Source organism: Pieris rapae, chromosome 12 (genome assembly GCF_905147795.1).
Source record: "Pieris rapae chromosome 12, ilPieRapa1.1, whole genome shotgun sequence".
Taxonomy (NCBI): domain Eukaryota; kingdom Metazoa; phylum Arthropoda; class Insecta; order Lepidoptera; family Pieridae; genus Pieris; species Pieris rapae.
In genome coordinates, this window is record NC_059520.1 from 2393493 (window position 1) to 2409723 (window position 16231).

The 16231-nt window shown below is 32.9% G+C and overlaps 2 protein-coding genes across 2 annotated transcripts; both read right to left on the bottom strand.

Annotated features, from left to right (window-relative positions):
- Nucleotides 1-6296: 6296 nt before the first annotated feature.
- Nucleotides 6297-7015, bottom strand: LOC110994688. The gene is made up of 2 exons (XM_022261483.2): nucleotides 6950-7015; nucleotides 6297-6673 (listed from the first exon to the last, which is right to left on the bottom strand). The coding sequence occupies exons 1-2, from the start codon at nucleotides 6956-6958 to the stop codon at nucleotides 6317-6319; spliced, it is 366 nt and encodes a 121-aa protein (XP_022117175.2). The 5' UTR covers nucleotides 6959-7015; the 3' UTR covers nucleotides 6297-6316.
- Nucleotides 7016-9034: 2019 nt separating this feature from the next.
- LOC110994687 (cytochrome P450 302a1, mitochondrial) lies at nucleotides 9035-16013 on the bottom strand. Its single transcript, XM_022261482.2, has 8 exons — nucleotides 15715-16013; nucleotides 14832-15063; nucleotides 14115-14299; nucleotides 13559-13760; nucleotides 13102-13264; nucleotides 12624-12872; nucleotides 9295-9501; nucleotides 9035-9151 (listed from the first exon to the last, which is right to left on the bottom strand). Exons 1-8 carry the CDS (start codon nucleotides 15872-15874, stop codon nucleotides 9035-9037), a joined length of 1515 nt encoding a protein of 504 aa, XP_022117174.2. The 5' UTR covers nucleotides 15875-16013.
- Nucleotides 16014-16231: the final 218 nt, after the last annotated feature.

Below are 16231 nucleotides of genomic sequence, written 5' to 3' on the forward strand. Positions count from 1 at the left end.
TTCGTCTTATTCTTCATTTCCAGACAAAAATTGCACTAAAAATAGAAAAAAACTTTGACTATAGCTGACTTCAGGATGCAGGTTTTTTATGACGGTGTGAGCGCGGATCGAAAAAAATACTCTCATAATTTTCCTCGAACGCGCCAAAAGAGGTATAACTTCAAAACTAAATCAATTTTATTACGAAGTTCTGTTTCATTTTATAACACGATACTACTACCATGTTCACTGAAAAATTATTTGCTTTTAGATGGTTCAATACAATTTTATAAGCACGCTGGAGTTTCTAGAGTTTTGTTTTTAACATCATCTGGTACCCACCACACGATTTGGTTCATGTAAAATCAGTAAATAAATAAAACTTCTTGCTCCTTTCCATTTTCCCTCTACAGTATGTTACGGGTTCAAGCGCTGCTCAAAAAGTAATCTTCTGGACTGATCACATCTCTCTTAACATCAGATGGGATTGTGACGAAACATCTGTCCAGTTCTGAATTGGAAAAAAAAACAAAGTGTATATATGTGATACTTCTAAGTTTTAACACACCTCATTGTATTAAACTTGAGCAACATTTAAAGTCACAATAATGACTTTAATCACTATGTGGACTTAGGACCTGACGAAGAAGCTGCAGGACGCTAGATCTTGAACGCGAAGAAGTCCTGGTCCTGAAGATTTAGCTTAATTAAGTTATAAGCTTAATATATTTTAAACGACCAAGCTAGTTAACACCCAGCTTCTGAATAAAAAACTTTAAACATTCCCTCAATGATTATTTAGTTGCATTATTATATCATGGCATATGTATGCAATAATTGTATTTAAGGAACATCCTAAAGTTATCCAGGACAAGCTTGCTATTAAAATGTTGCTTTCAAAAAAAATTTGTTCCCTTAGTATTATTTTTTAAAAACCATTTTGATTGATGCCTATACATTAGTTGCAAGTTTTTTAAGTATTATTGTTTATATATTTAGGGGCTAACAGATAATGAGAAATTAGGAATAAACCTTTCTCAATTCCAAGGCATATTTTTGACTAGCTTGGGAAGACTTAGTGAAACCTGTAAGGAGTTTCTGTTTTTAGGTTATAGATAGTTTTGACTTTGTCCTGTTATAAAATAAAAATAACACAAACAAAAGACTTTTTTATCGTTGTAAATGCTTCTTCACCATATCAATAACGCATTGACCTTGTTTACTACATACATTGGTGGTGTATTGCAAAACATAAAAACTTAAAAACATTATATTGAACCAATATCGTTTACTGGCTCTGTCAAAGACCTTATAATAATAATAAGTTAATAATTAGGAGAATAAACAAAATGTAAGTAATCTTCCTACACCTGTAGCCAAAATGAGCCCCTTACTTTTTACAACACTCATAAATTAAAATTTAACAATCTCGTTTCCTATATTGGCCAATAACATAAGTGTCACTTAGATTTAAGAACTCTTCAATAAGTCAAGTTAGTTTTTCCTGCACTGCAACCACACTACGTGTAATTTTATATTTCTTATAAGCTCTTGTTTAAAACATAAGGATCCAGTTCAAACAAAGTGATTCATTTAACATATATTTGAACATATCTACAACAACAGCCACCGAACTTAACTCGTGTGATGACGTATACGTCTACGTTCATAAACGTATAAATACGTCTATATATTTCTGTATACGCTTACAAGACTGCATAAGAAGCTTGTCTATTTGTGAATATTTTGTAACCATTTTCTTTAATCGATTTAAAATGTGTAAAATGATTGTATAAACTGCGGTAGGTAACTGCGGTAGGTACATTTTATACATCTTACAAACAATGACTTTAATAAAAGAAAAAAATTGGGAAAATAATTTATTTTAAATTACTTACACACTATGCTATAAACTAAATTAAATATTAAATAAATATTTTAAAACCTGTACATCATACTAAATCTCTACTGGTGTCCCAAATATATAATTCTGGGAGCCTTAAAAATAGATGGCACTTCATGAGGCCAATGTATCATCATAGAACGAATAGATGACAATGAAATCGGTAGAGGAGGTACAGATATTCTCGTAGTAAATGTTGGTGCTTCGGGAACTTCATATTTCGGTTTATGTCTTACTTCAACAATGGGTTTCCCAGAATCTTCAGTATCCGGGTTTTGTGTTTCACTAGTTTGCGGCGTGTCAATTTTATAGTGCTTCAAGGTCTCTGAGTCAGGTTGGATCTCGATGATTTCCGCGTAAGACGGTCCATTGTGCGTCTGATCGATTACTCTGGTGAGCACATCTTGCGTATATTGAGGTTCAAAGTTTTGGTATTTTGGCAGGTCGTTCTCAGAAATTTGCTTTTCGCTTGTTGGGTCAGGGTTTTGTTCGTCGTATTTCTGAACTTCAGGTTTTGCTGTTTTAAGTAGAATTTCGATGTTCTCTCTCGGGTTCTGAAGGCGCTTTTCGGGTTCTGGCTCGGGATTTTGTTCGTCATATTTTTGTTCCTCAGGCACTGCTTCATGAACTTCTTCAAGTATCCTTGCATATTTTTCTTTTTGTGGATCTGAATAATTTCCTTGGTTATTTTTGTTATCTTCGTAGATTGGTTTGTTAGTTTCTGGATTACTGGTGGTAGTTTCTTCTACATTTGCTGTAGAATTGTTTTCGGTCTCAGAAAGATCTTCGAATGGGATAATCTCAATTATTTTGTATTTCCCTTCCCCGGACAAGTCCTTGGAATCTGTTTTTGCAATAATAAATTCATGAGGGTGATGAGACTCGGGATTTATAGGCGATGCAGATAAAACTGCAGCGAAATACAGAATCGTAAAAGCGATGGGAGACATCATATCTGAAAGGAAAAGAAACAATATTGATATATGTGTATAATACCTATTAGTGAGATGAATATGCAAAATATAATTCCTTTTTAATATTAATTTACATGAGTAATAAATCAATCAAAACTTGACTTTTAGAGTAATATTAATTCAAAATATTTTCTTACCTACACCTTCAGGCTTCAACTGTTCACGACAACTGATGGTCCTTTGCAAGTAGCTACATTTTATATACTATTTGAGTTAATCTTTAATGTCCTCGAGGTCCTAATGATATCCCAGTAAATTTAAGCTAATGTGCCTCCTAGCTTAATGAAAGGGATTACTTAAGTATATCAATTAACGTATTCCAAGAGCCTAAATTCGTATGAATCATCGTCAACATTATTTGGACTTGCCACTATTTCAATTAATATATTAAAATACAAATAAAATACGTTTAGGTATCACTTATTCCACGTGATTAAATTTGAACGTGTAGGCATACTCCTACTCATCGGCAAAGAAGACAGAGAGTGTAAGCCGAGAGAAAAAGCCGGCGTAAAAAATTCTCGATACTCTTTTTAAAAAGCAAATGATATGTACATTGTGCGGATGTTCAATTCTAGTATACTTATTGTATTTATACATAATATTTTCATAAATATATTGCAATGGAAAGGTGAGTTTATAAATCGCTTAGAGATTCCCTACATTATAAATTACACGAATAGCCCTCTTCTATAGGATGAAAATAGATTCGACATCATTAATGTAGTCGAATATAGAATATAATATATTATAATATATTAATATATATTATAAAAATTATAATATATTAATATGTATTGTTAATATATTTACTAATACATGACCCCACTTATTAGTAAATATATTATAGTATTAAATGTTTCAAGTCATTTCCAATGACGGTTGAAATATATTTTCCTATTTCTTGAATTTTCTTTTAAATAACACAAGCACTTAACCATTTTTGGGACAAATACTGAAGGCCTACCATGAGCTCATATTGCAAGCCTTTTGACAACATACAACTGCAATAAACTTTAGGTACCTAAACTCAACTGGATTGAAGACTCATGGTAGGCTCCTGAACTGCATCGTTATACCATAACATCAAATAAACAAGCCAGTAATCCGTAATCGGATTCCATTCATTCAATTTGTATGAAAATTCGTATTTTTAATAGATATGGTGTCAATATAAAATAAGATACCTATATCATACGTACATTATGCTTAAGTCTAGCTAAGACTATAATTATTAAGTAGAATTATACACGATACGAGATGGACATTTTAAATTGATTCCCTACATCGAACCATAGTAAATACATACACAAAACAGTAAAAGTGGAAATGGGCCGGTTACATTGCTCGCATTTGTAATGGCCCAGTGAGAAGAAGAAATAGAGTAAAAATTAGTATTGTCACGAGAAATACAGACAAGTGGAAGAATTTGAACCAGCTGCCCACTGAAGTACTTTCAGACCAATTCGACTTAGGGTCCTTCAAGAAAAGGGCGTACCAAATTTTAAAAGGCTGGCAACGTTCTGCGAGCCCTCTGGCATCAAGTGTCCATGGGCGGCAGGTGAACCACCTGCAGTTTCATCAGCGCTATTAATAAAGAAATTACAGAAGGTCTTTACTCAATCGGAGATCGAAAAACGAATGACGTGGACTTAGTGTAATGTAGTAGGTACTCGAATTAAGGCTATTTGTATTTTTTATTTACAGTGAAACCTGGTTAAGTGAGACATCAAGGGACCTGCAATGTCGTTTCACTTAAAGAGGTATTCCAGTTACCCAGTGTCTCAGATATACAGGTATAAATAAATATCTGTCTCATTTACAGAGGGTTCCATTAATAGAGGTGAGAATACAGGTTATTTCAGCTATACAGGTGCGATCGTTAAATAAAATAACGTGTTATGTATGTAAATGAATTTTAATAAAAAAAAATAGTACTTAAAGGTAATCATACAAATGTAATCAACAAAAATATTCAAGCACGTTTTTACACGTAATATGTACGAATATGGAAACAGAATGTATCAATTATAAAAATCTGTCATTTTAGTTTGTCGTTTGGAAGTATCAGCCATGAGATGTTTTTCGATGTTATAAATTTTATCAAATATGCTTTGGTCACCAATTGATTACATTGATGACACAGGACATTGATGACAAGCGAAACTAAAACTGAAGAAGAAGGTAGATTAAGAATGAGTAAACAAACAATGTTATCTCAGTTACAGAGGTTTATGCATATAAAATTTACTCGCTGTCTCAGTTATAGAGGTAACTATGATGATAAATCGAAAGAACAAATCTCAGATATAGAGGTTTACCTCGTTCCACTAACAGAGGTAATTCAGTGCCAAAGTGTTGGGACCTCAGCATGAGTTCCAGTTATGGTTTCTCACTTATCCAGGTCCCACTTAACCAAGTTTCTGTATATAGAAATAAAATAGTTGGAAGGTATTTCACTAGATGTTTAATGACATTCCCTACCCAAAGCTTATTATCTAATGAATTAGGTAGACTGAATATATTATGTACCTTTAGATCAAAAATTACAAGGTTCTCCTGTTTTACCTCCTCAAATAGGATGGTTACGCTTCGCGGGCATAAGTCCCATAGGATAAGAAACACTCCTCGAATATAATTGTTATAACATAACAATCTGTTTTTAATGAATGGTGCCTGCGTATTGCACCACGATGTATTTATTATTACGCCATGGCTACTAAACTATTAAATCACCTTCCCAGAAAATATAGATTATTGCCGTGTAATGCTTTCAAAGTAAAGAGATTACTTTTTTAGAGGCAAGTGTATATTGTTTGGGAGAGTATCTAGACCATAAGTTTAAATAACAATTATAAATAACGTGACATTTGCATACCTATTTTAAAATGGCTGATCGTGCGATTTTTGTGATTAATGTGAATGTAATTCTTTTCAAATAAACTAAATATGATTACTAGCAGACTCGGCCAAGTGTTGCTGTGGCTAAGGTTTTTGTTATATTACATAGTAGTAAACTATTCAAAGGAAACGGTAGGAGAACTTATGTGAAACGTTGGTACTTTTAACACAGCGCCATCTGTTAGAATTGTATCAAATAATAAGCACATATTTGCAATAAAATAACATTGCGGGTATACATTGAAATGTAAGCTATCCTATATTTTAAGTTAGATCAAACTGCACACGGTGTGCAAATTTGATTGATATCGGTTTGGTAGTTTAGGAGTCCATAGCGGACAAACACGTAATTTATATATATTAAGATTATAACTTTCTAATATCAGACAACAATCACTATTAATTATCGACCTAAAGTTAAATAAAATTGATCTTTATCTATTACATACGGGTTAAAGTTGGCCTTATTTGAATGGAGATAAATATGAAGGATAATAAATTGAAATACTTGATAATTTTTATAATTTATTCTAATATATCTATATCATACATATCTAAATCACTGAGCACTAGCATCTGCCGATTCAGGAATGTTAGACATGGGCTGGTGATTGGTTTCAACATGGTATCCATCGAGTCCAGCGGTGAACTTGGTGATGTAGAGTTCGCCATCGTCACCGATGTAGGAGATTTCACCTTCAGTGACAAGTACGTAGTCCCCTTTGGCAGTGGGGACTAACCTTCCTCGCTCTGAGACCACGGTACCCTCGGCTGTGACGTATCGCAGTGCGTACTGGCCGAATTCATCGTGGATCTCTTCATGTTCGAGCGCAGGTAATGCGCGTCTTGCTGCGATCTCTGGGTCTACGCTGGGCGCGCAAGATGCCGCCGCGACCAAAGCACAGATTACTACGAACTGGAAATTGAAATTTTTTATCAGTATATGTAATTAATACAAGACACTTATATGTTGTAAGGTGAAATCTTTAAGAATAATAAGTATTCAATTAATTTTATTAAGGCGAAAGATGTTTCGTATAAGTTTCCAAAACCAAAACACCATAATAAAAAATCTTGCAAAAAAATTTAACAATTTATACTTCTGTTCGAAATTTGAAATTCAAAGTCGAAGAAGGTTAAATGTAGTTTTCAAATATTTAAATTTAGAACAATGAAAAAATCGAGAACTTACCATTTTCATGTTGATAAAGTTTTAGTTGAAACGAATAGTTTACAATTGAAGCTCTTAGGACTGCTGGTTCCTTTCTGATGTCAATGTCAAGAAAGTACCACTTTATATACTAAACTAATTTACAATTAATTCATATACCTAATTACTTAATATAGCTAATTTATAATTAATAAGTGCAAGTAATGCAAATTTCAAGTATTCGCACATTAGCATTAGTAATTATCAAAATTCTTTGATAATGGTTTCTTGAAACTAATTCCTTAGTTCACTTTGATGTTGCGCCGCGAGTGTGTGATTTTGTAATTTTATAAAATACAATCAAATAAAAATGGTAAGAATGTTTTACTTTCCTAGTTCATAGACTTAAGTTTCATATGGAGAAGAATGGGCAAGAAACTCCATAGTTTACACTTTTAAAACAGTTTTTACAATATTTAGTCATCATTGATTTTATAATTACATGTAAAGATCATGTACCTAGAAAATAAAACTACTATAGTAAAATAAACCTAAAAATGTATTCGAATTAATGACGCTCTAAAAACGAGACGTCAAGTCGCAAACGTCAAAATGTTTTGGAGTTTGACAAAGAGTTTTCGTATTAAAACTATTCAGAGACTAGAATCAAAATTTCTCCGTAATTTCTTTTTTTCTAAATATTAGGTCTATATGCAAACTACCATCAGTAAAAAATACATTGATATTTTATAACTAATTCTGTTAAACTAAGCAGATATTAATATTTTCAGTTATTCTATCTAAGATCAGGACTTATTATACAGTTTCTGCTACTTATAAAGACTTCTAAAGGCTCCGACATAGAGGATTTCAAAAGTTTCTTACCATCAGACAATGAAAGGCTTAACTATGAAAAAGGTATCCTTAATTCGCCATACATGAGCTTCACGCAGTACGGAAACAATTTCTTCTTCAAACCAAACATCGATCTTGGACCTAAATACCAAAAACATCATTTTAACTCGCCGAATTACAAAGAAACAATACCTATGGAACCGCTAACAAAGTTTGTAGAAGCGGATGTTAAAAATGAATTAAAATACGCCAAAGGACCAATATTATCTTCATTAGAAAATCCAAAGTTGTCCGAGCCTCAAAAACAGCCTAATGCAGAAATAATTCCAATAGCCAAAGTGGGTGAAGATACACAAGTCATATTGGGGCACGCAGAACCGCTACCAGTATTAAAAGGTTCATTGAACGTTCGTGAGTTATTACCAATTTTATATCAATACATTCAACCGTACCTACAAAACATGCAAAACGAACAAAAGCAAATATCAGTGCCTTATAATATACAACCCCAAAGGTTACAAGGGAAGAGGAATTATCGAAGGAGATGTGGACCCATGTGCAGACCGCAAATTAATGCAATGGAGGAATTGCACATGCGTGAAACTTTTGGTCAAATGCCAGGCGGTGGATATGTTCCATATCTCTAGATAATGCGTAAGCCTAGTATTATAACTGATTGTAGTATATATTTAATAGTATTATTACTAGTTTGTTTCAAGCGGTAGATACCATAACCTTCTTATATTAGGTAAATCCAGCAGTATACAGTCTCGATTCAGAATTATTCTCTCTTAAGGTATAATATCATAATAAATGTGTTTTCTTTCTAATCGTGTTTTTCTTTTCAATTTATTAAACGTTTGTAGGTATTATTTATATAAGGTAATATTTGTATTTTTAATTGACTATCAATAAAATGAATTGAGAAATGATTATCAAGTCTGTGAAACCACCTTTTTAATTAAAAATTATTTCTTTTTGTGAATCGTAGTTGTACAAATCACATAGATGGTGGAGAAAAGATGCGTTTGCTATCGAATTCGATAATCGAAATCTTCAGGTCTGCACTGGCACTAACTGGCCAGACCGAAGATGTCCAAATATACATAATATATGTATTTGTCTCAAGCATTTGGATGAGTATATATATATAATATTATAATCGTGTCACTTGTAGCTACATATGTCGCAATGACTACTGCATGGTAAAAGGAGGTAATATATTTAATTATAAATAAAACAGAAAAGTTTAATATTGTTAGTTTTATTTCCTTAAAGTTCAAAACGTGGTGTGAATTTTAATGAAATAGGTTTATCTGGTTTATTAATTAAAAGCGTTTTAACTCCGAGCTCTTCACCCAACCAGTGGATTTTGTATGTGCGAATTAACTGAAAAAAAAAAATATTTGATCAATAATTAAAAATCTTCTTCGGACTGCGTTTTTACTTACTAAAATATTCGTTTAAATCAAAATAAATAAATTATATAAACCTTACAACTACTAAAAAAACTAACGTAATAAAATACGTACCCTTAATATAGTAATACACATATTCTGTTCAGCCAAGTGTTTAGCGAGGCATGACCGTGGACCGAAACCGAAAGGCAGACACAAAAACGGATGTATTTCTTCATAGTGAGGTGACCCACGGAGCCACCGTTCCGGCTTGTATGACAGAGGATTTTTGACGTATTGTGGTAGTCGTGATGCTACCATATTTTGAGTTACGACCACCGTCTAAAAGAATTTTACTCTTTATTTATTTCGTAATACACTTAATAAAGTTTTTTTTATAGAACAGGGGGCAAACTGGCAAGAGGCTCATCTGATGTTAAGTGAAAGCGCCCATGGACAGTCTCAATGCCAGAGGGCTCGCGAGTGCGTTGCCGGCCTTTTAAGAATTGGTACGCTCTTTTCTTGAAGGAAAATATAACAAACAATAATAATAATAATAATAATAATAATAGCCTTTATTTCCAAAAAACTATAAAATTTAGGGATGATAAAACGTAATTCAGTTAAGTTTTGGTTTGTCCACCGTTGGACATAGGCCTCCTCCTTCCGGTTCCACTCGCGTCAGTCGCGGGCCAGGCGCGGCATATTCATTTATCATATCTCTTATTTTTTAAGTTATAATATAGTTATTTCTCTTTATCCCTGGTATTGTTGGTAACTTTTCGATACTGGTTTTAATTCGATGTATAATATTATTATATTGTTCTTGGATATTGTTAGATTTTTCAGTGTGTTGAACCGAAAAAATATTCTTAAGTGTTTCCTTGTTCTAGTGGGTTCAGTCCTGTTTGTCTGCCTTTAAATTGTTTTCTACTTTTAATTTTTGCTGAAATTTTCACTGTTGCCCGAACCATACGGTGGTCTGTTGGGTGGGTGGTATTAATTATATCTATATTTTCGACGGTATGATGATAGGGCCTTTAATAATAAAAAAGTCTATTTCATTAGCGGTTCGAGTACCTGGTGATAACCATGTCTATTTATTTTTGGTGTTTTTTTTTTCTTGAAATAAGAGTTCACAATAAACAGTTGTTTTTCTAAACAAAAGTCAATAAGTCGTTTGCCTCGCTCGCTTCTCTTACCGTGTCCCCATAAACCCATAACCAACTTTTCATCTGGAGTGGCTCGGCCTATTTGTGCGTTACAATCTCCAAGCACAATTGTATATGGCAGAGAATCTACTAGTGCATTATTTAAGCTATCATAAAAAAATATCTATGTTTTCTTGGCTTGACTTCGCTGTGGGGGCATAGACTTCAATTATGTTAATCTTATAATTATTAAAACATTTAAACTTTTGTTTTATTCATTGTACAAATTCGTGTGTCTTGAATATGGCGAGAGTGTTTTTATATTTTTTTGGGTGGAGGGTGGTGGTCTACTTCCCCCACGGGGACCAGCCGTATTGGGGGAGATTGTTCTTATTATTTTATTTGTTTTCTGGGTACCAACACATGGTTGCTATGATCTTTTATCAGAGGAAGTAGGTTTAGAAAGAGAGTTCGATCGGGCCCTCATCATGTCAAAAGCACTTGTTCGATTAGTTTTAGACGAAAGAAGTGCCTGTTGTTTTTTTGGTTGAGCCATATGTTCAGCTTGTGGAGAAGCTGATAATTCTCTCTTCCTTTTGTCTGTGTTAGAAACATTTTCCTTGACTATAAGTTGGTCGTATTTTAAATATGCAATCTTGCCATTCTTTAGTTCTTCTATTAATTTTAGTTTCAATAATTTTCTTTTTTCTAACACTTCTTTGGAAAAGTCTTCAGAAATAATCAATTGCTTGAACTTTCTCTTATTTTTTAAGATTTCCTGTTTCTTCCAACTATTAACGAAGGATATTAAAATCGGCCTTGGTTTTCCTTCCTGTTTTGTCGGTTTTCCGATACGGTATATTTTATTAACCTCTGTTTTTTCGAGTGTTATATTTAAATCCGCCAGACATTGCCTTTGGACATTCTGCAATAACTCGACTACTACATTCCTCCTCTTTCAAGTTAAAAATGACTAAATTGTTTTCCTTTTTTTCTCTTCTTAAATGTTCGACTTCGTTTTCTAAGGTTGCGACTTTTAATTTTAGGTTTTCATTTTCTGCTAAGATAGGTTTTAATTTCTCATCGATTCTATTTATTATTTTGTTAGTTAAAGATTCTTCCAATTTTTTATTCTGTTCCTTCATTTCAATTCTCATTTTCTCAAACAACATTTGAAATTGGTCTTCCATTGTTGTTTAGTGGTAAAAAAATAAAAAATAAAATAAAAGTAAACTTCGCTTCGTAGGTAATGAAAGCGGCAGGATTCGATCTGGAAGTCTCAATGTGCACAATGTTCCCAACGACTCGTCGCAAGTGCCAATCGTCTAATTACTTAGCTCGCAAATAAATCGTATATAACACATATGATATTGTGTTTATTTTAAACAGTGCTTAGGATGTTAGATTAAAGTAAATAACAAACAATAGATTTAAAAATTCAAGGCTTAAATATTGGTCGTTGTATGACCAGGCTGCGCGAAAACGATTTGCATAGTTAGTGTTGATGTGAATGCTTGATAAATAAATAACTACCTTCTCAGGTTGGGTATTAGTTTCTCTGTTTCATGATAATTTGTTAATCAAGGCAAGTGGGTGAATTTTGTGTCAAATGAATGGGCGGTTTCCTCACGATATTTTCCTTCAACGTTCGAGCGAATGTTAAATAGGATGATCATGAATATACCTTTATGTATTGCTGTGCACAGCCGGAGATCGAACCTACTCAGGGATGAGAGTTGCACTTATTATGAAAGCTTTTTCACTTCACTGTGAGGAAACACGTGGTGTGATGTTAGTACGTCTATAAGTTCTTCGACAAATAGACTAGCCAACATAATATTATTCGATTCGAACTCGAAGTTTTATAATATTAAAAAAAGATAGTATCTGTGCATCCCATTTGCTCTATCTTGTCTAAGCAGAAGGCTGGAGGCCGACTTCAAGAAAACGAATTTATTTTGGAAATAAATAAGGCTTAGAACTTAAGAGTAATGTAGAAATATGATAAAAGAATGTTTGATATCGGTGATGTTGTTTTTGAGTTTATGTCTTACATACAAAAATACATTTTGTATAGATTAATTCATAGATAATATTATATATTCCACGCAAAGCTATATGCATGTGCAAAAATGGTATGGTATACGCACATACATATATTTAATTGAAGACACGTAAACTCTAAAATACAGCGTCAATATTAAAAAGCGTACTCGTCTCTATAGGCCGCCATAAACTACTGCAGTAGACCTGTCTTTAAGCTGGTAGTTGTTGCCATATAAAACATATATAGATACAAAAAAAATACCTCACCCCAGCAGGAATAGTATATCCTTTTAAATCAACATCATTTTGTAGAACACGTCCAACTCCAATAGATACGGGGTTAAGACGCAAACTTTCTTTTACACAACTCTTCAAATACACAGCCTTCGCGAAGACAGATGAAGAAATGTCTGAATTTTCATTCGGCAGAAGGGTTGTTGCTTCTTCGAATAATTTTTCCTGGCAATCGGGGTTTCGCGCTAAATGGTATAAGGCAAAACTTGTTGTATAGGATGTCTGGAAATAACATTAAAAACGTGCATTACGTTAACAACCGTATACCTAAAAATAGTTGAAGCAGAAACAAAAATTTTCTTCACACACTAGCTAGTTTTAGGCATCTAATAAAACCACGCACAAGGTGTTACTTTTACTTAATTGTTTTCAATATTTTTTATTAGTAATATTACCATTTTATACAAATAATACTATCGGAATATAGAACTTATGATAAATAATTACTTACAGTATCCACGCCAGCCATTAATATGTCCACCATCATACCAACGATGTCTTTCATATCCAGACCATCCTGTTTGACGCAATTATCTAGGAGTGAGGGGTCTTCCACTTCCGGTTTTTTTGTTTCATAGAAATTTAATTTTTCCAATAAAATATCCATCGATACTCTAAAATTCAATTTAAAATATTTAAACTGAAGATTATAGGCTGTCATGCCCCCTCAAAGTCCCTGATTTCTTTTTATGTAGACAATTTACACGTCTTATTTCTACGGTGTGAGCAAATATCGTTAGAAAACCAACATATAAACCCAAAATCTAATGTTCAGGCAGAGAAGGCTGACAATCCTACTGTCTCTATAAAAAATAAAAAAATTCAAGAAACGCCAAACGCCTATCCTTTGGATGCCTGGATAACTCAACTAATTTGATTTTAACTCATAGAAACGAGAGAATACATACTTTTCTAAATATTCCTGCGATTTAGCCAATTTCCTATATAGAGGTGTTTTGAAAAGTTTCCACAAAACTCCTTTATCGAGCTTCATTATTCCTGAATTGGAACCAAATGCGGCTGCTATTATTTTACTAGTACGGGAATGGGGAGTCTGTTCGGATGCAGAAAAACTGTTAAAACGCTCATTGAAGGCTACCGCGCCAATAACTGAAAATAAGTTTAAATATATTTCATTTACAAATAAAATAAATTTATGAGTAACTAATTTAAACGCGAATTTATTACACTATCATCAATGTCGGTTCAGCCGTTTAACAGCCATTTAATTGTTACTGATCAATGATCGTCACAAAAGTAAGGTGGTCATAAAATAAAAAAGGGATGGGTATCGCCTTTGGAAGTAGCGGCGAAAGTCTGCAAATAATTGTAATTTATGATTGTGTTATCTACGGCAATCTATCTATCTATCTAAACTTATGATATCAATTAATGTATAGTTTACAGACGAATTCGCAATCAAAACCAGTAATTTAAATATACTAAACTAAATGTTTCAGGTACCTTCAAGATTAAGACGATTTAAATACGGTAGAAAGTCGGAAACCGATGTACGATTATTATCTTTTATCCATTGTATGAATTCAGTGACGACCTTATCTGTAATTTTTACGTATTTTTTCGCATTTTGAGGACCAGAAAAGTTCTTTTGGAAGGCACCCCGTAAACGCCACCATTCAGGACCATTTCTGAAAGAGTATTTTATAAGAACCGTTACAAGATACAATGTTTATTAGATATTCTAGTAGGGCGTTACAGTGTTAAAACGATATGTTGGCTTATTGGCTTCAGCAAGACCCTGAGATCTTCCGAATCACGGTTGCACACCAATGGACTTTACTATTAGCGTATATAACACACACTCGTACGCGAAATACTTCGTGAGGAACCCAAAAGTCGGCGGTGTGTGTTAGGTACCTCAAAAAATATTAACAGATACAGAAAAATAAAGCCGTGTTTGTATTTGCTTATTTTTTATTTTTAAGTTTATCAACAATGTATACATATTACGTAATATTCTAATCGTTAGTTCTTGAATAAACTAAATTACAGTGCACGCTCTGTAATTTGTAGAGATATTCTTTGAAACACAATACAGAGACCGAATTCAACAAACTTTCGTTAGTGTTCATAGTTCATATTTTTTTCTACTGCCTACTGCGAACTTTCCTCTATCACGAAAAAAGACTTAGTTACTGGTAGACCTATATCGTAACTTACGTGGAAAGGAGACCTCCTGAATTGTAAACTTTAGGTTTGCCGAGACGATAATGTAACATGGCTATATGGCTCCTTCGGGCTGGATAGCGATCGTTCTGCCGGAATATTATCTCCATTAATTCTGGTTCATAAATATGGAGTAAGTTTACAATCGGATACTCCCTCACAAGGCCCCCGTAACGACGCCAGTTCAGCCAAGCATTTTTGTCCAATGTATCAGCATTATAATCGCCTAGGACGAAATTTATAACATAAAACGAAACTTAAACTCTTTATTAATTTAATTAATGAAGTTTAAGTTAGGTTTTTATTTGGTATATATCATCCTTAACTTATGCTATGGTGGTTACAATGAACTTAAATTTTAAGTATTGTTGAATCAGTTCTGATCTCCTAATATCAAGATGTAAACTAATTGTAGCTAATGTAAAAATCTAAAAGCTTTAGGCAACATTGATCATACAGCGTAGCTCTTCTCAAATTCAAAATCATTTATTCATTTTGGTTACATGTACACTTATGAACGTAAAAAAAAGATTTTTAGGTATTTAAATGCTTCTAATTTTACATTTACTACCAGTTCTCAAATCAAGGGCGTAGAACGGAAGAGAAGAACTGGCAATAAACTCTACGTATGTATACCTATCTGATTTTTCTCTCAAAAAATAAATTAACACATTAATAATTTTTAGTAAATGCGTTGTACGTTTATTAAAAGCCAATTAGAGAACCTAATAATTAATTTATTTTTAATAATCTGCTTATAGGTATTTAAAATAAGTTTAATCGTATAAGTGGTATATTACCTAATTACTTAAAAATCAATCTGTTATCGATATCTTTTTTATTTTTGAAAATTTAAGTAATATTGTAATAAACTTACCTATAATGGGCCAATACTTGTAAAGGCTACCAATAACGGGAAATATTTTTGGTCCCGGAATGTCTTTAATTCCAAGTTTTGTATTAGTACATAGACGTCGCAGAGTACCAATAAGCGGAATAAATCGAAATGTTTTCGTTGGTTTTATATTATAAAGCATTTTAGAAGGTTATCTTAAAACAATACGCTAGCTAAGAAAGCAGAAAATATACTGAAATCGGACACCCTCTGCTTACGATAACAAATGAGATGCACATACTTTAGTATGAAAAACAATGCCAGACAAATGTATTCATCTCAACTTTTTACCTGTTTGTATCAATGTAAAGCTTAATATCCGGCCTTAAAACTTCGAGGATTGTTGTTATTTTATTCAACATTTTGTAATGTATATTAAATCGCCGATACCTGAATTGAATAAATAACTCAAGACTAGCTTGAGACAGTGTTTAGTGTTGTAGTAGAAATGTTTACATATAGTTATTTAGTAATATAAAAACCATAAAAAATTGTCTCT

What these genes read in the sequence shown, in the direction of transcription:
- LOC110994687 (XM_022261482.2), bottom strand. Translation starts at nt 15,874, where the DNA reads ATGCTTTATAATATAAAACCAACGAAAACATTTCGATTTATTCCGCTT. An exon ending in AAATCGTCTTAATCTTGAAG is followed by an intron (nt 13,761 to 14,114) that starts GTACCTGAAACA and finishes ACTTATTTTCAG; the next exon opens with TTATTGGCGCGGTAGCCTTC. An exon ending in GATATACTATTCCTGCTGGG is followed by an intron (nt 9,502 to 12,623) that starts GTGAGGTATTTT and finishes AAATTCTTTTAG; the next exon opens with ACGGTGGTCGTAACTCAAAA.